At 40.2% G+C, this 23,202-nt stretch overlaps 1 protein-coding gene across 2 annotated transcripts in view; it reads left to right on the forward strand.

Moving 5' to 3' along the window:
* rasgrf1 (Ras protein specific guanine nucleotide releasing factor 1) overlaps positions 1–23,202 on the forward strand; it is an 81,311-nt gene that overhangs the window by 24,552 nt on the left and 33,557 nt on the right. For both annotated transcript variants that reach the window (XM_061894816.1, XM_061894817.1), the window contains exons 8-10: positions 9,560–9,669; positions 17,261–17,379; positions 22,445–22,605. In XM_061894816.1, coding sequence (XP_061750800.1) covers positions 9,560–9,669; positions 17,261–17,379; positions 22,445–22,605 — 390 coding nt within the window. The remainder of the gene's footprint in view (positions 1–9,559; positions 9,670–17,260; positions 17,380–22,444; positions 22,606–23,202) is intronic.

Consider the following 23,202-nt stretch of genomic DNA (forward strand, 5'->3'; position numbering starts at 1 on the left):
ACTGTTTGATAAATTAATAATTATAATAGTTTTTTTGAAATTTTCATGACCATATAGAGTAGAAAGCTGATATGAAGCTGCTGTTACAGACGTTCCTGTCTGCTGACCAGATGATGACATTAGTGCACTGAATGCACGCATCATAGAACCCAGACAAGGCAGTGATGAATATTTGTTTTCTGATATAGGGCCTGATCTACTAAAGGTCTGCTGGTATTAAAACAGGTGCAAACTTGATACACACTACATCTACTACACTTGTGCGTTTAAAGGGAAATTGCATTTTTGGGAATTTTGCCTATCGTTCACAATCCTTATATGAGACAATTTTATTTTTTTTTTGCATTCAAATTTGTAATAACTGGCTTATTCTAGGTGACTAGCATTGCAGCTAATGGGATCAATCAATTCTGTCTTCACTTTGAAAATGCATCTAAAAAATGCCAACAATACTTCATTCACGTTCTGTAACTAGTATAATAACCAACCACCCAACCTTTGCGATGGCATGCTACGGCATTAGTTGTAAGCCAGCTACGGCAAGAGATAAGCTACCTTCTGCGTCAACAGCTGAATGGCTTTTGAGTTTCTAATGCACAACACAATGAGAGAAAAACATGAACAAACATATTACAGAATTCGTAAAGTATCAGCATTTTATATATATATATATATATATATATATATATATATATATATATATATATATATATATATATACAGTATATATATATATATATACTTGCAGTGTGTATATTGTACATATTACATATTGTTACAAAGGTGTCTGTTACTACATGATATATATATTTGCAGCCCACATTAATATTTTGTTTGTACACAGTTAAATCAACAACTTATGTACGGTATTTTTAACAACAGACATGATGTGCTGCATGTATCATGATCAATATTGAAGTGGCTTACTCGATGGACAGTTGTCCGTTTGGTCCAAGTGGCCAGAGAAGTTTTTTTCAGTTCATTTTGGGTATGGACGCCATTTCTGTCGGGATAGGTTGGCTCCAAGTTCCACATTTACACCGTCAAGTCACGCCAACCTCACTCTCTCGGCTTCAGTCTGCTCCAACATTACCCTCTCTGTTCGTGTTTCCTTCTACAAACCCCGTTTCCATATGAGTTGGAATATTGTGTTAGATGTAAATATAAACGGAATACAATGATTTGCAAATCCTTTTCAACCCATATTCAATTGAATGCACTACAAAGACAAGATATTTGATGTTCAAAGTCATAAACTTTATTTATTTTTTGCAAATAATAATTAACTTAGAATTTCATGGCTGCAACACGTGCTAAAGTAGTTGGGAAAGGAAATGTTCACCACTGTGTTACATCACCTTTTCTTTTAACAAGACTCAATAAACGTTTGGGAACTGAGGAAACTAATTGTTGAAGCTTTGAAAGTGGAATTCTTTCCCATTCTTGTTTTATGTAGAGCTTCAGTCGTTCAACAGTCCGGGGTCTCCGCTGTCGTATTTTACGCTTCATAATGCGCTACACAGGCGCCAGCGCCCTCCGCGACCCCGAAAAGGGAATAAGCGGTAGAGAAATGGATGGATGGATGGACAATGCGCCACACATTTTCGATGGGCCAGGAAAATATCCGCACTCTTTTTTTACGAAGCCACGCTGTTGTGACAAGTACTGAATGTGGCTTGGCATTGTCTTGCTGAAATAAGCAGGGGCGTCCATGAAGAAGACGGCGCTTTGATGGCAGCATATGTTGTTCCAAAACCTGTATGTACCTTTCAGCATTAATGGTGCCTTCACAGATTTGTAAGTTACCCATGCCTTGGGCTATAATGCACCGAGGGCTTCACGGTGGCAGAGGGGTTAGTGCGTCTGCCTCACAATACGAAGGTCTTGCAGTCCTGGGTTCAAATCCAGGCTCGGGATCTTTCTGTGTGGAGTTTGCATGTTCTCCCCGTGAATGCGTGGGTTCCCTCCGGGTACTCCGGCTTCCTCCTACTTCCAAAGACATGCACCTGGGGATAAGTTGATTGGCAACACTAAAATTGGCCCTAGTGTGTGAATGTGAGTGTGAATGTTGTCTGTCTATCTGTGTTGGCCCTGCGATGAGGTGGCGACTTGTCCAGGGTGTACCCCGCCTTCCGCCCGATTGTAGCTGAGATAGGCGCCAGCGCCCCCCGCGACCCCGAAAGGGAATAAGCGGTAGAAAATGGATGGATGGACCATCACAGATGCTGGCTTTTGAACTTTGCGTCGATAACAGTCTGGATGGTTTGCTTCCCCTTTGGTCCGGATGACACGATGTCGAATATTTCCAAAAACAATTTGAAATGTGGACTCGTCAGTCCACAGAACACTTTTCCACTTTGCATCAGTTCATCTTAGATGATCTCGAGCCCAGAGAAGCCGGCGGCGTTTCTGGATGTTGTTGATAAATGGCTTTCGCTTTGCATGGTAGAGCTTTAACTTGCACTTACAAATACAGCAACAAACTGTATTTAGTGACAGTGTTTTTCTGAAGTGTTTCTGAGCCCATGTGGTGATATCCTTTAGAGATTGAAATTGTTTTTTAATACCAGTGCCATCTGAGGGATCGAAGGTCACGGTCAGTCAATGTTGGTTTCCGGGCCATGCCGCTTTTGTGGAGTGATTTCTCCAGATTCTCTGAACCTTTTGATGATATTATCGACCCTAGATGTTGAAATTCCTAAATTTCTTGCAATTGCACTTTGAAAAACGTTGTTCTTAAAATGTTTGACTATTTGCTCACGCAGTTGTGGACAAAGGGGTGTACCTCGCCCAATCATTTCTTGTGAAAAACTGAGCATTTTTTGGGAAGCTGTACCCAAACATGACACACACCTGTTCCCAATTAGCCTGCACACCTGTGGGATGTTCCACATTAGTGTTTGATGAGCATTCCTCAACTTTATCGGTATTTATTGCCACCTTTCCCAATGTCTTTGTCACGTGTTGCTGGCTACAAATTCTAAAGTTAATGATTATTTGCAAAAAAAAAAATGTTTATCATTTTGAACATCAAATATGTTGTCTTTTTAGCATATTCAACTGAATATGGGTTGAAAATGATTTGCAAATCATTGCATTCCGTTTATGTTTACATCTGAGACAATTTCCCAACTCATATGGAAACGGAGTTTGTACAAACAGTAGTTCATCCTCTTAATGTTCAGCTTCAAAAATATATGGTTGTGACTGATTGGTCCAAAAATAGTCGTCTTTGTTGTCTGTTACCAAGGCTATCATGATTACAACACACTTGTTTTTGTTTCCCGAAGTAAGAACATACATTTGTTTCCAGAAATCGCAAGTGGGTTGCTATTCCATAGCAACCCACTTCCGAAATAAATATGCTGAGGAAATAAATTGACCAAAATATGGTAAATGTCAAACAAATTGCATATTGTTATGAAGATATATGTTACTACATTATATGTATATATACTTGCAGTGTTTATATTGTACATATTACATATTGGTATGAAGGTGTATGTTATTACATTATATATATACTTGCAGTGTTTATATTGTACATATCACATATTGGTATGAAGGTGTATGTTACTACATTATATATATACTTGCAGTGTTTATATTTTACATATTACATATTGTTATGAAGGTGTATGTTAGTACATTATATATATACTTGCAGTGTGTACATTGTACATATTACATATTGTTATGAAGGTGCCTGTTACTACATTTCATATATATATCCATCCATTTTCTACCGCTTATTCCCTTTCGGGGTCGCGGGGGGCGCTGGCGCCTATCTCAGCTACAATCGGGCGGAAGGCAGGGTACACCCTGGACAAGTCGCCACCTAATCGCAGGGCCAACACAGATAGACAGACAACATTCACACTCACATTCACACACTAGGGACAATTTAGTGTTGCCAATCAACCTATCCCCAGGTGCATGTCTTTGGAAGTGGGAGGAAGCCGGAGTACCCGGAGGGAACCCACGCATTCACGGGGAGAACATGCAAACTCCACACAGAAAGATCACGAGCCTGGATTTGAACCCAGGACTGCAGGAACTTCGTATTGTGAGGCAGACGCACTAACCCCTCTGCCACCGTCATATATATATATATATATATATATACTTGCAGTGTGTATATTGTACAAATTACATACTGTTATGAAGGTGTCTGTTACTACATTATATATATACTTGCATTGTGTAAATTGTTTATATTGTTATGAAGGTGTCAGTTACTACAATATATATAGACTTGCAGTGTGTATATAAAACGTTGATGCAGGGTTTTGAAGTTGTTTTCGAGGGTTTTGAAGGCTGCAATGGTGACTCCAATGAGTTACATTGTTTAGGCATTTTTTTTTAGTTTTTAAAATTTTAAATAAAATAAAAAATGTGTGCTCTCTTGTCTCTCATTATGATTGTCAACGATAGGCAACATTCAAAAAAATTTGCAATTCTCCTCTAAGGGAACAAAATGAGGAGTGCAATTCTGTCTTCACGACTGTGCAGAATATATGCTGAATGCACACATACGGGTGGGAGAAATTCCACATATAATTATTCAGCACAATCAGTGTGATTTATCAAGACTAAAATTGTATTGTAGGACTCTCTCCCATGAGCCCACCTTGTAGTTGCAAAGGAGGACTGCTTCTAAAATGCCCATAAAAAGTGTCTGCTTCAAGTTTCAACAAGACATGAATGTGCAGTAAATAAGTGTCTCCTTGGTGAAAGCTGCGTAGGACACACACAAACTTCATTCAAATACGGCGGTCTGCACAAGTTATCAATTGTACATGTGGTCTTAGTAGATCACATGCAACACGCCCACTAATAGTACATGCTATTTTATTGTTTGCACACACTGTTTAGCGCGTGGTATTTGGATCTTAGACGATCAGGCCCTTAGTGCGTAAGCGGGTATTTCCTGTCCACTTAAATGCGCAAGCCAGTCAGCACTCAGCGCTGTTGGGGGCGTGGCTTTTTCTGTTGTTCAGTGTTGTTCACTTCTCCAGAAACATTTTACACCATGACTTTCTACACTGAACAATCTACACCAGTGGTTCTCAAATGGGGGTATGTGTACCCCTGCGGGTACTTGAAGATATGCAAAGGGGTACGTGAGATTTTTAAAAATATTCTAAAAATAGCAACATTTCAAAAATCCTTTATAGATATATTTATTAAATAATACTTCAACAAAATATGAATGTAAGTTCATAAACTGTGAAAAGAAATGCAACAATGCAATATTCAGTGTTGATGTCTAGATTTTTTTTTCGGGCATGTTCCATACATATTGATGTTAATGATTTCTTTTTTTGTGAAGAAATGTTTAGAATTAAGTTCATGAATCAAGATGGATCTCTATTACAATCCCCAAAGAGGGCACTTTAAGTTGATGATTACTTCTATGTGTAGAAATCTTTATTTGTAATGGAATTACTTGTTTATTTTTCAGCAAGTTTTTTGTTATTTTTAGATCTTTTTTTCCAAATAATTCAAGAAAGACTACTACAAATGAGCAATATTTTGCACTGTTATACAATTTAATAAATCAGAAACTGATGACATAGTGCTGTATTTTACTTCTTTATCTCTTTTTTTCAACCAAAAATGCTTTGCTCTGATTAGGGGTACTTGAATTAAAAAAAAATGTTCACAGGGGGGTACATCACTGAAAAAAGGTTGAGAACCACTGTTCTACACCATGGGAAATGTATTTAATGCAAGTGTGGCATTATTATTGTAGTGTATAAGACCTTAAATACAGAAACATCATACTATAGTACCCTTCAGTGGCCACACAGACTGAGTCAGTATGAGTTAGGGTGGTGCATTTGAGCCAGCAGGTGCAGAGCCATGTCTAGAGAGAATATGGCCAGGCGATATCCCAAATGATTGGCCAAAAATCCCACATGGGACGACAGGGCGCCATGTTGGGTTCCAACTTTGAAACTGAGTTGGCCATACGCTCTCTATACATGGCTCTGAGCAGGGGCTTGTTGCTTTCCATATCATATTTTTCCACAGAAGAAGCCAGCAGCTTTTGTTTTGAATACATACAATACAGGTCAAAAGTTTGGACACACCTTCTCCTCATTCATTGGGTTTTCTTTATTGTCATGACTATTTACATTGTAGATTGTCACTGAAGACATCAAAACTATGAATGAACACATATAGAGTTATGTACTTAACAAAAAAAATTGAAATAACTGAAAACATGTTTTGTATTCTTTTTTCTTCAAAATATCCACCCTTTGCTCTGATTACTGCTTTGCACACTTTTGGCATTCTCTCCTTGAGCTTCTAGCACACGTGTGAAGTGAAAACCATTTCAGGTGACTACCTCTAAAAGTAATCACAGTAAAGGGTGGCTATTTTGAAGGAACTGGAATACAAACCATTGTCCAAACGTTTGGCCTGTACTGTATGTATATATATATATATATATATATATATATATATATATATATATATATATATATATATATATATATATATACAAAAACAAAATACAATGAAGACATTTTAACGCTTTGCTGAATGAATGAATGTGGCGCCCAATATTGAGGATTACATATACAGGCCCAAAGAGGGAAGGTGATCAAACTTTTATGATCAAAGTACATATTTAAGAGCCTTTCCTGGAGGATATGTGTGTGTACTTCGCATACAAATAAAAGGCAAGATCCCAAATTATTTTAATTTTGGGCTCGGTTGGTAAAGCAGCCATGCCAGCAACCTGAGAGTTCCTGGTTCGATCCCTTCTTCTGCCATCCTCATCACGTCTGTTGTGTCCTTGAGCAAGACACTTCACCCTTGCTCCTGATGGGTCGTGGTTAGGGCTTTGCATGGCAGCTCCCACCATCAGTGTGTGTGAATGGGTGAATGTGGAAAAAGTGTCAACGTGCATTGAGTACTTTGAAGGTAGAAAAGTGCTTTAGAAGTATAAACAATTTGCCATTCAAAAAAATAGAATAGAATAGAATAGAATACAAAGTACTTTATTGATCCCTTGGGGAAATTCAGTGCCACAGTTGGCTCACAATAAACAATAAACACTTAGGTATTTTAAAGTAAATAAATGTGACTAAGATGTATTTTTTGTAATAGATAGCAAAAAATGTGCTGCTGCAGTGTTTATGGATTTAACAAAAGCATCATAATCAATCAATCATAATATCTTAATAAATACATTTGAACTGTATGGGATACAAGGGTTGGTCTTGAACTGGGTAACAAGCTTCTTAACCAACAGGAAGCAATACATGAAGATAGGAGAACAAACTTCTGCGGAGCTGAAAATATCTTGTGGCATACTTCAGGGTTTAATACTGGGACCGAAATTTTGTGAAATTTGTAAAGTTACAAAAGACTTAAAGTTAGTATCATTTGCAGATGACACGACTGCGTTTTGTTCAGGAGAGCACACACAGAAGCTAATAACAGAAGAAATTAATTAATTAAAAAGATAGTTTGACAAAAACAGGCTATCTTTGAATCTCAGTAAAACTAAAATAAGGATTTTCAGAAACAGTAGACGAGAAAGTCAAACACAAATACAAATAGACGGAGTAAATACTGAAAGGGTGAAAGAAAACAAATTTTTGGGTGTTATAATAAAACTAGAGATGGAACTGGAAATCTCATGTAAAAAAATATACAACATAAAGTAGCAAGAAAGACGTCAATAACGAATAAAGCAATATATGTTCTGGATCAAAAATAATTTCATATTTTCTATTGTTCGCTTGTGGTACCATATCTGAATTATTGTGTAGAAATATGGGGAAACAACTACAAATGTGTGCTTCATACACTAACTGTGTTACAAAAAAGACCAATTAGAATAACACATAATGTTGGATATAGAAAACATACAACACTTTATTTTTTGAATCACAAATATTGTGCACTTGCCAACAGCTAACATTATGTACAAAGCAAACTATAACCTACTACCCAAGAATGTACAACAATTCTTCTCAACACAAGAAGAGAAACATATCATTAGAGGAAAATGTATTTTAAAACATTTGTATGCACGTACAACACTTAAAATCTCTAGCACATTAGGATGCGGAATTAAATTATGGAATGGAATAAGCAAAGAAATCAAACAAAGCACTAGTGTGATTCAGTTTAAGAGACTGTTCAAACTACAAGTGTTCACAAAGTACAAAGAACATCTTGAAACTATTTTTTTTAAATGAGATAATGATCAATTGTGTATTTAATTTATGTTTACTTAATTATTGTATATGTATTTATTTATTATTTATTTATTCACTGTTCTGTTACAGACATAAAACAAAGGAATGGGATAAAACGGCGCTGATATGAAATGGGGTACAGGCCTAAATAAGCTCTGCTTTTCCCTATTCCTTTTCAACTGTGCTGTAATCAAACAACAGGAAATATGTGACGCATTACATTATAATTGTATTGTATTAATTAGCTGGACTGAACTGAACTATTTAGTCATTTATGAATTATTATTATTCTTTTTCTTGGTATACTCTTCATGACCACCCTGTGATAACATTGATGAAATATTATGAAATTCAATTAAAACCTCACCTGCCTTGAAACTCACCACATGTCCCTTTGGTAGTGTACGGTAAATAAAACAATATGGCAAGGATATTTTTTTTTGCCCTGCTTCAACCATATATGTAATGATTAAAACAACCATTTTGTTTTATTTCTTTAATTGGTTTGAAAGGCCAGACTTTGGTGGAGTTGCAGCAGCTTGACAAAAGTAGGAGAAAATCTTTTATTTTTACTAACCTACAACGTGTAAGAGAGGACACAGTCTGGACCGACTTTCAATTTCCCCAAAAGCCTTGCCTTGCATTTTTAAACTCCTGCTAACATTTAGTAGGCCCCTCAAATGTTACATTGGGTTAAAAATAGCCAGCCGTTTAACTGTGAACGTTGTCGGAGGGAGTAGTGGAGGCCCCATGTATGTCAGGAAAGACACACGAGTGTAGTTGGACCATGAATGCAGACACATCGGAGGCGACACTCCTTTTTGTGCTGTATTGTGGCATCACTAATCAACAACCTAAACAGCAAGATGTCTGTTTTAGTCCCCCCGTGGTGTACTTCATCCCTGTAAAAAGCTGCAGTTGTTTTTTTTAGGGGGGGGGGGAATGGGGGGGGGGGGGGGGGGGTTGAGCTCAAGCTTTAATAACGGCTCCTTTCTGGCAAGACATGCACTTTCCTTGACAGTCCAGCCTGCTGGGGCTTCTGCTGCAGGCTGTGCTGCTCTAATAATACATATTTTTGCTGATGAGCGAGATTGTGCTCACCTCTGATCTGCTTCTTATTAGCATGTTCGCATATACAGTACGTGTGTGTGAGTGTGTGTGTGTGTGTGTGTGTGTGTGTGTGTGTGTGTGTGTGTGTGTGTGTGTGTGTGTGTGTGTGTGTGTGTGTGTGTGTGCGTGTGTGTGTGTGTGTGTATTCCACTGTGTGCATAGTGCCACGTTTACACGTTATCTTTAATATTGTAGTTAGCCCCGTTTTTTTTTGTTTTTTTTTGCAGATACCCCGCTACATCCTTACGCTTCATGAGCTTCTGGCCCACACGCCCCATGAACACATAGAGAGGAACAGTCTGGACTACGCCAAATCTAAGCTGGAGGAGCTTTCAAGGTAAATAAAAATGAAGAGTTGCACAATCCAAATCCTGCAAGACCTTAGTCAAGATGGACAGAACCTTTGAGACATTCATTCATCATTTAGTTTTATTCCTTTCATGAGAATGCATATACAAACCCCGTTTCCATATGAGTTGGGAAATTGTGTTAGATGTAAATACAAACGGGATACAATGATTTGCAAATCCTTTTCAACCCATATTCAGTTGAATATGCTACAAAGACAACATATTTGATGTTCAAAAGGATAAACATGTTTTTATTTTTTTTGCAAATAATCATTAACTTTAGAATTTGATGCCAGCAACACGTGACAAAGAAGTTGGGAAAGGTGGCACTAAATACTGATAAAGTTGAGGAATGCTCATCAAACACTTATTTGGAACATCACACAGGTGTGCAGGCTAATTGAGAACAGGTGGGTGCCATGATTGGGTATAAAAAATAGCTTCCCAAAAAATTGCTCAGTCTTTCACAAGAAAGGATGGGGCGAGGTACACCCCTTTGTCCACAACTGCATGAGCAAATAGTCAATCAGTTTAAGAAAAACGTTTCTCAAAGTGCAATTGCAAGAAATTTAGGGATTTTAACATCTACGGTCCATAATATCATCAAAAAGTTCAGAGAATCTGGAGAAATCCCTCCACGTAAGCGGCATGGCCGGAAACCATCACTGAATGACCGTGACCTTCGATCCATCAGACGGCACTGTATCAAAATCCGACATCTATCTCAAAGGATGTCCCCACATGGGCTCAGGAACACTTCAGAAAACCACTGTCACTAAATACAGTTCGTTGCTACATATGTAAGTGCAAGTTAAAAGCTCTACTATGCAAAGCGAAAGCCATTTATCAACAACATCAAGAAACGCAGCCGGCTTCTCTGGGCCCGAGATCATCTAAGATGGACTGATGCAAAGTGGAAAAGTGTTCTGTGATCTGACAAGTCCACATTTCAAATTGTTTTTGGAAATATTTGACATCGTGTCATCCGGACCAAAGGGGAAGCAAACCATCGAGACTGTGATCGACGCAAAACAAGAATGGGAAAGAATTCCACTTTCAAAGCTTCAAAAATTAGTTGCCTCAGTTCCCAAACGTTTATTGAGTGTTGTTAAAAGAAAAGGTGATGTAACACAGTGGTGAACATGCCCTTTCCCAACTACTTTGGCACATGTTGCAGCCATGAAATTCTAAGTTAATTATTAGTTGCAAAAAGAAAATAATATTTATAAGTTTGAACATCAAATATATTGTCTTTGTAGTGCATTCATTTGAATATGGGTTGAAAAGGATTTGCAATTCATTGTATTCCATTTATTTTTACATCAAACACAATTTCCCAACTCATATGGAAACGGGGTTTGTATTAAAACCCACGTTCAGTTTACACTTTCATTGTTTTTTTGTTTCTTATACATTTCCATGATCAGAAAAGAGCAGATGGAAGAATAATATTCTAGTATTTATCTGCCCCCTTTTTAACAAAAATTATTTTAGATGACTTTATCACTGTTCCCTCCATCAAGACCCGAACTCCAACATACTTTTAATTTTTGTTTAAGCATTCCAAAATGACACGTCCAATCAAAATCCAAAATCAGCTTGATATGATGCCAGTTGTCTCTTTTAGCAACTCTTTTTTAAATTCAAAGATTTTGTTGCCACTTGTTAAGTCTTTCTTTAGAGAATCCATGCTTTCACGCCAGCAACTGACAAGCACATTTGTTTCCAACTTGTTCGCACTCTTGGATGTTTAAAATCATACAGCCTTCTGTGGTTCTCATCTTCAGACGTGAACACAAATAACTTTTGTAAGTCCTGCAAAAGTAACTTTTGTAGGACTTTGTAAGTCCTACAAAAGTTATTTGCAGACTTACAAAAGTTAAATATGGTGCCCTGAGCCCTATTGGGGACAGGGCACCATATCTGGATACTTGAGTGGCCTCAGCCATCGTTAAAAGCAGCTGTTTCGGTGGCCCGACTGTTGTTGCAAATGCACCCCAAAGAGATTGGGTGTCGTTCCACTGTATTTACCTGGTCAATGATATAATCCAGGGAAAAATAGACCCTCAGGGCTCCCCAAACAGACGTAGCCAAAAACGTTTTCCGCCAAGAGGTGCACGGTTCCCCCAAAAATAACTTATTCCTAAAGGTCCTGGTGCCCCATAAGGTCAGAAATGTGTCCCAAGAGTTTGGGGTGCTGCCTGTTTTTGTGGTATATTTCTGACATTAGGGCAGCACGGTGGAACAGGGGTCAGTGCGTGTGCCTCACAATACAAAGGTCCTGGGGTTGATCCTGGGCTCGAGATCTTTCTGTGTGGAGTTTGCATGTTCTCCCCGTGACTGCGTGGGTTCCCTCCGGGTACTCCGGCTTCCTCCCACTTCCAAAGACATGCACCTGGGGATAGGTTGATTGGCAACACTAAATTGGACTTAGTGTGTGATTGTTGTCCATCAGTGTTGGCCCTGTGATGAGGTGGCGACTTGTTCAGGGTGTACCCGGCTTACCGCCCGAATGCAGCTGAGATAGGCTCCAGCACCCCCCGCGACCCTGAAAGGGACAAGCGTTAGAAAATGGATGGATTTCTGACGTTTTAGGACACCTTTCAGTGAAAATGGGAGAAATTTGGACACGTTGGTACCTTGTCTGAACAGGGTATAATAAGATTTGGGTTGATGAAAAAATTAGTATAACTTTCCCCAGTGTGCTTTAGAGAGATTAAAGAAAAATAACAGTGCAGTGGAACCTCGATTTACTGGTTATTGAACAGGGTTTGTAAATAGAAAAGTTTATATACTAAAGCAAATTACTCCATGAGACACAATGTAAACAGGAATACTGTAATTGGTTACAGTTTTGACAAAAGTCCATTCATCCATCCATCCATCTTCTTCCGCTTATCCGAGGCCGGGTCGCGGGGGCAACAGCCTAAGCAGGGAAGCCCAGACTTCCCTTTCCCCAGCCACTTCGTCTAGCTCTTCCCGGGGGATCCCGAGGCGTTCCCAGGCCAGCCGGGAGACATAGTCTTCCCAACGTGTCCTGGGTCTTCCTCGCGGCCTCCTACCGGTTGGACGTGCCCTAAACACCTCCCTCGGGATGCGTTCGGGTGGCATCCTGACCAGATGCCCGAACCACCTCATCTGGCTCCTCTCGATGTGGAGGAGCAGCGGCTTTACTTCTAGTTCCTCCCGGATGACAGAGCTTCTCACCCTATCTCTAAGGGAGAGCCCCGCCACACGGCGGAGAAAACTCATTTCGGCCGCTTGTACCCGTGATCTTATCCTTTCGGTCATGACCCAAAGCTCATGACCATAGGTGAGGATGGGAACGTAGATCGACCGGCTCAGCTCCTTCTTCACCACAACAGATCGGTACAATGTCCGCATTACTGAAGACGCCGCACCGATCCGCCTGTCGATCTCACGATCCACTCTTCCCCCACTCGTGAACAAGACTCCTAGGTACTTGAACTCCTCCACTTGGGGCAGGGTCTCCTCCCCAACCCGGAGATGGCACTCCACCCTTTTCCGGGAGAGAACCATGGACTCGGATTTGCAGGTAATGATTCTCATTCCGGCCGCTTCACACTCGGCCGCGAACCGATCCAGTGAGAGCTGAAGATCCCGGCCAGATGAAGCCAACAGGACCACATCGTCTGCAAAAAGCAGAGACCTAATCCCGCGGCCACCAAACCGGAACCCCTCAATGCCTTGACTGCGCCTAGAAATTCTGTCCATAAAAGTTATGAACAGAATCGGTGACAAAGGGCAACCTTGGCGGAGTCCAACCCTCACTGGAAACGTGTCCGACTTACTGCCAGCAATGCGGACCAAGCTCTGACACTGATCGTACAGGGATCGGACTGCCATAATAAGACAGTCCGATACCCCATACTCTCTGAGCACTTCCCACAGGACTTCCCGAGGGACACGGTCGAATGCCTACTCCAAGTCCACAAAAGTATACAAAAGTCCATATTTTTCGTAAAAGTTTGTACACAATATAAAGTGCTGTACAGAACTGTATAGCAAACAAACATAACAAAAGGGTAACACTATTTATTAACAAAGACAACAAAAAAATAAAATAAAATAGCTGTACCGTCCTCATATTCAGCCGCCCTGCTGACACGCACACAAACTGTCAGTAGCCCTGTGGTGCACTTACAGTTGGAAGTCACAAAACTCCTTGACAGGACGCTACAATGATTAATAAAATAAAATAAATTGACTTTACTTTGTTGGTCAATCTTCTTGTTGTGCAGTGGAAAGGAGGTGAGGTTAGAGTCAGTGTCGACAACATTGTGGATATTTCCTGGATGTTTCAAACCACACACCCCATGTCCATTTCTCCTTTCCTTGTACTTGTATAGAGCAATTTTGTAAAAAAGGCTAAAAAGCACACAAAGTAGCACTTAGCACAGTATCAAATAACAACACTGAGCTGACTGAAGGAGCACCCGATACAGATCAGCCCGCTGATGAATGTGCTGCCAGGCACAAAATGGCACACAATGGGACCATACACTGAGACAAGGTTTGTACAACAACTTAAAGTCAATATAACAGGGGGTTTTGTAAATCGAGGTTCCACTGCATTCACCTGTGCCTTTCACACGGAAACACGGAACCCAGCGAAATATTGCTGCAACTCGGCACGCTTCCACTTTCACCAACAAAATAGCTAAAAAATTGCATACATAATTTTTGGACAGGGCGGGAAAGTTTAGTGTTGGCATCGCACACATGGCATTGTGGTTCTGTTACTGCTTTGGTACTATAGTCGATCAGATGAAAAATTGCCAGGTCAACTTCATCTACTGATTTTGCATCAGTGCCGTTCATACAGACAGCTGACACAGAAAAGTGGTGGCGAAAAGCCGGCTCCTTCAGGTAGTTTGAAAGAGGCTATAATAGAATAAAAATAGATATATGTCAAATACAGTATTGCCTCAATTAATGAGCCCAATCGGTTCAATGACCGAGGTCGAATCTCAAAACACTTTGTAAACAAAACACTTGTATTACATTTTACCCTCTGAAAAAAAACAACAACACAATTTCAACATGCATCATGTGAAAAGAAAAAGTTACTGTTTCTGATAAGAAATATAGTAGAATAATAGAATGTTCAACAAACACTACAATAGTTTTATGAAATATATATGAAGTGTTTACCTCTTCCAGCAGATGGAAGATGATTTCCAAATCCTGTTAGGTCTGTTCTGATTGACGTCTTGCTGTCTCATTGGATCCAACATGTACAATGAGCCAAGTTCCCAAAGAGGGACAGCTGGTCGATAAGACTGAGACAACAGGAAGTAATGGCATTGAAAAAATGGAAATATTCCTAGTTATGCTATCCCACAATCGGAGCAGTAGGAGAGAAGAGTAGACGCTTTTCAAGCGATGTACTGGGAGTATGACTCTCCCACCGGATTGGGTGGCAGAGGGATTGAAGACCATTCTAGTTCAGAGCAACAGACCACTGGAAAACACAGATTTGCTCCAGATGTGCAGAGAAAACCGAGCCATGGGTAAAGGAATAAGCAACAGTGGAGTCCTGCAAGAAGGCTGTGGAAGCTGATAATCATTTCCAATTATTTCGAGCTAATGGTAAATGCTGTCTTCATATAGCGCTTTACCATACCTGTACGATACCAAAGCGCTTTACATTATTTGTCACATTCACCCATTTACACACACATTCACACACTGATTGCGGAAGTCTCATCAGGAGCCAGGTGGGTAAATTGTCTGCCTAAGGACACATCAACCGTGACTAGGATGGCAGAAGATTGATTGAACCAGAAACTCTCAAGTTGCTGGCACAGCCGCTCTACCATCTGAACCACGGCGCCCCATAATGCTAACAGGTAAGATCAGATGTTTTGGGGCGGCGAAACAGAACAGTACTGTACAGTGGAACCTCGATTTACGAACTTAGTTGGTTCCTGAACAGGGTTCGTTATTAGGTTAAATTAAACATTTTATATACTAAAGCAAATTTCTCCATGAGACACAGTGTAAATGGGAATAATTGGTTCCAATTTTAACAAAAGTCCATATTTTAGTAAAAGTTTCTAGACTTTGAACACAATATAAAGGGTTGTACAGAACTGTATAGCAAAAAAACATAACAAAGGGGTAACACTATTTATTGAAAAAAAAAAAATTGCTGTACAGTCCTCCTCAAAATTCAGCCGCCCTGCTGACACGCACACAAACTGTCACTAGCCCTGTGATGCACACAGTTGCAAGTCACAAAACTCCTTAACAGGATGCTACAATGATTAAGAAAACAAATTAACTCACTTTACTTTGTTTGTTAATATTCTTGTTGTGCAGCGGAAAGGAGGTGGGGTTGGAGTCAGTGTCGACAACACTGTGGATATTGCCTGGATGTTCCAAACCACACATCCCATGTCCACATTTGTTGGGCGGACCTTATAGGGTTCATTGTGGCATTCACTCGGCGCATCACTCGAATATAGGCTCGAAATTTGAAGCATAACAAAAAGCCTATAAATACTTTTCATATCTTTAAATACTTAAGGGTACCACTGTAGTGGTTATGGAAGACAGGCATAATAGAAACTGGAGATGTCCAATAATATCGAGCTGCCGATATCATCGGCCGATAAATGCTTTAAAATGTAACATTGGAAATTATCGGTATCAGTTTCAAAAAGTAAAATGTATGACTTTTTAAAACGCCGCTGTACGGACACGGACGTAGGGAAAAGTACAGAGCGCCAATAAACCTTTCAGGCACGGCCTTTGCATGCCGGCCCAGACACGTAATATCTACGGCTTTGTACACACAAAGTATGCATGCATACTTGGTCAACAGCCATTTAAAAGTCACGCTGAGGGTGGCCATATAAACAACTTTAACACTGTTTCAAGTATGCGCCACACTGTGAACCCACACCAGACAAGAATGACAAACACATTTCGGGAGAACATCCGCACCGTAACACAACATAAACACAACAGAACAAATACTCTTCCGGGACGCTACAATATACACCCCCCCCCCCCCCCCCGCCCCCCCACACTTCAACCCAAAACCTCAATCTCCTCATGCTCTCTCAGGGAGAGCATGTTCCAAATTCCAAGCTGCTGTTTTGAGGCATGTTAAATAAAATAATGCACTTTGTGACTTCAATAATAAATATGGCAGTGCCATGTTGGCATTTTTTTCCACAACTTGAGATGATTTATTTTGGAAAAACTTGTGACATTGTTTAATGCATCCAGCATGGCATCACAACAAAATTAAGCATAATAATGTGTTGATTCCATGACTGTATAAATCGGTGTCGGTTGATATTGGAATCGGTAATTAAGATTTGGACAATATCGGATTTTCGGATATCTGCTCTGCAAAAAAGCCATTATTGGACATCTCTAATAGAAACATTTTATTTTTACCTATTTTGTGATTTTTTTTTTTTCAAGTACAGTGTTCCCTCAAATATTACAGGGGTCACCCTCTTTGTTTGCTTCCTGTCCATGTGTCTCCATACTTTTGTCCACAGTAGCCAATGAAATGATCAAGTGTTCCTTTTCTCACAGAATCATGCATGACGAAGTGAGCGAGACAGAGAACATCAGGAAGAACCTGGCCATAGAGCGCATGATCGTGGAGGGCTGTGAGATACTCCTGGACACCAGCCAGACCTTCGTGAGACAAGGTAAAACTCTCGACTCACTCCTTTTACGTCTTCTCCTGGGGCCTGCGAGGGTTAAAATTGTTTTTGTTTCAATTCAGCTTTCGCTCCCTCCGCCTTTGGGGAACATCCCTGCGAGGAGAGTCTTTAATTTCCAAATGTAATTAGATTGTTCCACCTGGGGCCAAGTGATGATTAATCTGTAAAATGTCAGGTGTCCCCAAAAGGTTGTGATGGATGACAAAGGGGGGAGAGAAAGAGATGTGGCTGATGTATCTCATGTGCATTGATAGAATAAAACACATAAATACAAATACATCATGGAATTTCACAAAAATATCTCTTAAAGTGATGTGTTTGAGAGTACCAGCAATAAAAGCTCTTAGCCTAGAGAAATTATTTGGTGCTACCTACTGGTTTGTATGTATCTATAGAACATAGGGGGCGGTATAGCTCAATTGGTAGAGTGGCCATGCCAGCAACTTGAGGGTTCCAGGTTCGATCCCCACTTCTGCCATCCTAGTCACTGCCGTTGTGTCCTTGTGCAAGACACTTTACCCACCTGCTCCCAGCGCCACCCACACTGTTTTAAAAATGTAACTTAGATATTGGGTTTCACAATGTAAAGCGCTTTGAGTCACTAGAGAAAAGCGCTATGTAAATATAATTCATTTCACTTCAGTAGAACATAATTTTCTGAATATTATCTCTCAAGACAAGCCCATTCACAGTGATGGGCAAAAACTGGGTACATGTAGCAAAGCTACGTAGCTTAACTACATTTCCCAGTAGCTTGGCGGTAGCTTCACTACTTTTTGAACGAGTAGCGATTCCTGTAGTCTAGCTATTTTTGGACTCATGTAGCGGGGTAGCTTACCTCAAACTACAAATAGAGAAAATGGACAGTAAATCCAGGCCAACTACTATAGAGAAAGAACAAGACATTGATGAATGTCAACATCCATGGTGATTGGTTGATGTTAGTATGATGAGTCACAATTGGCTAAGGTTAGGGACTGGCTAATCAAATGAAAGATAAGGCATGCATTCATGTCACATGACGACCAGGGAGTCGGAGACAAGGGGGCGCTTCAAGCTGACTAATCAAAAAAAAAAAAACATACTTCAAAATGACAGAGGGATGTTTTTCCAGCAGATTAGATTTTTCCTCTGCGATGAGGCGATGACTTGTCCAGTGTGCCCCCCGCCGCCCGCCCGAATGCAGCTGAAATAGGCTCCAGACCCCGAAAGGGACAAGCGGTAGAAATGGATGGATGAATAGATGTTCCTTAAGTGAGGAAGACGACATCCAGGAAACCCTAAATAATGCGTGTCCTTGGCTATATTTAGACAAATGTATGTGTTTAGAGAAAACACATTTAGAAACACAAATTAAGGTGAGTTCATGAAGGGTCCATTTGTAACTCTCAAGTACATTAACATGGATATTATACATGTGGGTCTAATGCATGTCATACCGGGGGTCATATATACATACATACATACATACATACGTACATACATACATACATACATACTGTACATGCATATATACATACATATATACACACATATATACATATTTATATATACATATGGGGAGAGTGGCCGTGCGCAACCCGAGCGTCCCTGGTTCAATTCCCACCTAGTACCAACCTCGTCACGTCCGTTGTGTCCTGAGCAAGACACTTCACCCTTGCTCCTGATGTGTGCTGGTTGGCGCCTTGCATGGCAGCTCCCTCCATCAGTGTGTGAATGTGTGTGTGAATGGGTAAATGTGGAAGTAGTGTCAAAGCGCTTTGAGTACCTTGAAGGTAGAAAAGCGCTATACAAGTACAACCCATTTATCATTTATGTATATATACTTACTTATGTGTGTGTGTGTGTGTGCGTGCGTGCGTGTGTGCGTGCGTGCGTGTGTGTGTGTGTGTGTGTGTGTGAGTGTGTGTGTGTGTGTGTGTGTGTGTGTGTGTGTGTGTGTGTGCGTGTGTGTGTGTGTGTGTGTGTGTGTGTTTGTGTGTGTGTGTGTGTGTGTGCATGTGTGTCCATGTGTGTTTGTGTGCTTGCTACATATCACTGGGGATAGCTTTCCCTGTAGATTAGCTACATTTAGTCAAGAGTAACTTGAATCTTAGCTTACTACATTTTCTAAGTAGCTTGCCCATCACTGCAATTTGAAGGGTCGACACCCTTCAAATTGGCTGACTGAGGTCAGTTTAAGCGGTTGTCAACATAGCCAAAATTGAAAGTAGAACCAACCGTTGCTTGCAAATTTACTTGTGACTTACAATAATAAGCGCTCTGTTAACGTTGTTTAACTCCAAATTTTTATTTAGACTTATATGTTTTTAGTTGTTATTTTATACTCTTATCCCGGGCTTCCTGGAGTAATTTGAGTTCCTAGATTACAAAAAACAGTTAAGGATACATTTTTCTGTGCCTTGAGGAATCGTTTTATAGTGGTAAACCAAGAGCACAAAACTGTTAGCTAGCAGCTGAAGTGTGTTGATCTGGACAGAACTGTTAACAATATAGCCCGTAGCATGAGTGTGAGAGATTGACATACTGGCTTTACTGATGTTCTAATGATAACAATTGTTGCGCTTCACCACTGTTCCTCCAGGGAATAAAACACACTGGTCAATCCGAAGTTCTTTTGGATGACATATATGTTGAGTAAAAAGAACATCAGAGGCAGAATGGTACAATACCAAGTTATACTGAATCTTCAGGAGACCAGCCCTTACAATGCAAGTATAGCATCAGCAAGCAAGGTCTGGAAACAAACAAAAAACTTAATCTTACGTAGAGCGTAAACAGTCCCTTCAAAACAGATAAGGAACTGGCCAAAACAGCTCTATGAGCCGACAAACAGGCGGACGTAAGATAAAAGCAAGGAGGTCACGAGAAGACACACTACATTGGAAAATACTAGCTGCTTTAAACATGACTGTGGATTTAAAAAGAACACTCACACAGTGATAGCAATGTTTACTTGAAAACACAGCCACAGCTATGTGAAATCAGAGTTCAAAAACTAATTGTTACTAGCGCTAATCGTTAAGTCACAAACATACGCTACTTGTGGTTTGAAGGTCAAAAAGTAATTTCACAGTAAATGTAATAGGTTACTAAAGATTTTAAGGTGACAATTTTATTTCTCAATATACTGCTGTCTATTGTAATGATGCTATTATTTTAGGCAGTATTTCTCAATTGTTTTGAGTTACACCCTCTAGGAAAAAGAAAACATCTTGCACCTCCCACTCTTTGCCACATTTATAAATAGTATCATTTGTCTATACATTTTTTAGTACACCTCTGCATAAAATTGTGTTCCTATTCACATTAAAGAAAACAAAAAATATACAGTAAATCAACATACAACAAGGAATACATTTCTTAACATTTTTTTTTTGTCTTTGACTGAAAGGATTTCAAGTGCGTCAAATTAAATAAATAAATCTTAATCCTTTTAAATTCATCAGCAACATTAAGTTAGGAGCAAAATAAAGAAAACACTACAAAACAAAAATTAATCAAAATATCAAAATTTTTATTAATTTTGATTAATTTTATTATCAAAATAATGAAGTCAGAATTAATGGCCACAATGACACTGCGTATCAGAAGAAGTGATACAGCTACATACGATATGGTATTGCCACAGCAAAATGGCAGCACTGTTCAATCAAAGTCTAACCCTGCTCTATCTAGTAGAAGTACTAAGTACACAGGAACACACAATTCGGAGGTGAAGCGATAAAAGAGACTGAGACAAGAATAGACAAAAGGGAGAAATCGTCAGCAACAAGGAAAACAAGTGACGATATCTTCAGTACGACGAAGCATAAATAGCCTTTGGATTCATCGTAGGGCTTCACGGTGGCAGAGGGGTTAGTGCGTCTGCCTCACAATACGAAGGTCCTGCAGTCCTGGGTTCAAATCCAGGCTCGGGATCTTTCTGTGGGGAGTTTGCATGTTCTCCCCGTGAATGCGTGGGTTCCCTCCGGGTACTCCGGCTTCCTCCCACTTCCAAAGACATGCACCTGGGGATAGGTTGATTGGCAACACTAAATTGGCCCTAATGTGTGAATGTGAGTGTGAATGTTGTCTGTCTATCTGTGTTGGCCCTGCAATGAGGTGGCGACTTGTCCAGGGTGTACACTGCCTTCCGCCCGATTGTAGCTGAGATAGGCGCCAGCGCCCCCCGCGACCCAAAAAAAGGGAATAAGCGGTAGAAAATGGATGGATGGATGGATTCATCGTATCTCTGTGAGATGTTTTTTTTGTACTGTTGCTGCAATTAAAACAAAGGAGAGACCCCAGTTTGATATAAAATAAATGGGTTGATAAATGGGTTGTACTTGTATAGCGCTTTTCTACCTTCAAGGTACTCAAAGCGCTTTGACACTACTTCCACATTTACCCATTCACACACACATTCACACACTGATGGCAGGAGCTGCCATGCAAGGCGCTAACCAGCACCCATCAGGAGCAAGGGTGAAGTGTCTTGCTCAGGACACAACGGACGTGACGAGGTTGGTACTGGGTGGGAATTGAACCAGGGACCCTCGGGTTGCGCACGGCCACTTTTCCACTGCGCCACGCCGTCCCTAAAATCAAAAAATCAAAATCAAGCTTGAAGCCTAGATTTGAAAAGTGCATTGCGAAAACTGCCACCACTAACTACATTGATCAGATCCTCAATAGAAATTCAATTTGAGGGTTCGCCACAGAATTGTTGTACATTAGGGGGTGTCCTGACAGAAAAAATTGAGATAACGGACCAATTTTACAAGTAAATGACCACTTTGGCTTTCAATGTCGATTTCAAATTAAGTGGGCACTTGTTTAGTATAAAGAAGAACACAGCGGACAAGAACACAGACAGGTTTTTAACATAAGCGTGGTAATATTACAGCATTTACACTTGCTGTTTGTGTACCAGAAAACTTTACTAGTACAGCTTTTATCACAGCCGTTTTCATTCTTGTTACATTCCTTGTGTTCAACCCACTGTATAGTCTTTTATATTTATATATGTATCTCCTATCTTCCTCCTGTGTCTCCATTGCACTGTCAGGCTCTCTCATCCAGGTACCGATGAGCGAGAAGGGCAAGATCACCCGTGGGCGCCTGGGCTCTCTGTCTTTGAAGAAGGAGGGGGAGAGGCAGTGCTTCCTCTTCTCCAAGCATTTAATCATCTGCACCAGAGGTTCTGGGGGAAAGCTTCATCTCACCAAGGTGGGGCCCGAGCCGCCGACTTCGGCTTCTCTCATGCAGCAGAGTTTGAACAGAGCGGATTACTGAGGCGATGGCTTGGCTTTTATAGGTGGCTATGACCTCTGGAAGGACGCTCATTTTTCATTTTTGATGTCGCTTTGATGACGTCTTATTATTTCACTAAGCTCAAAGTTAAAGTGGAGAATTTGGCGGTCTAAAATGAGGCCACACACACGCCACTTTCTCTATATACAGCACAGCAGGAGTGTCCATACTTTTTCCACAGAGGGCTGCATACTAAAAAAGTCAAGCATGTGGGGGCCATTTTTGATATTTTTTTATTCTGTAAAAAATGTTAAAAACAGAAATTATTTATCAGAATCAGAATCAGAAATACTTTATTAATCCCCAAGCGGAAATGAGATTTTCAGCGCAATCCCATTCAAGAGCAGACAAACAGGATCGGTGACCTGTCTGCCAACTTCCGGCACCCCTTACAGAAAAAGGTGGGAAACCAGTAAACAGAAAAATATCTAATTGTTGACATAATTAGTCACATATTAAAATATGAGAGCACTTATTGACAAAACTAAAGTTCGGCAATTCAAGTTGCGAATG

The sequence above is a fragment of the Nerophis ophidion genome, linkage group LG03, assembly GCF_033978795.1.
Source record: "Nerophis ophidion isolate RoL-2023_Sa linkage group LG03, RoL_Noph_v1.0, whole genome shotgun sequence".
In the NCBI taxonomy this organism is placed as follows: Eukaryota; Metazoa; Chordata; class Actinopteri; order Syngnathiformes; family Syngnathidae; genus Nerophis; species Nerophis ophidion.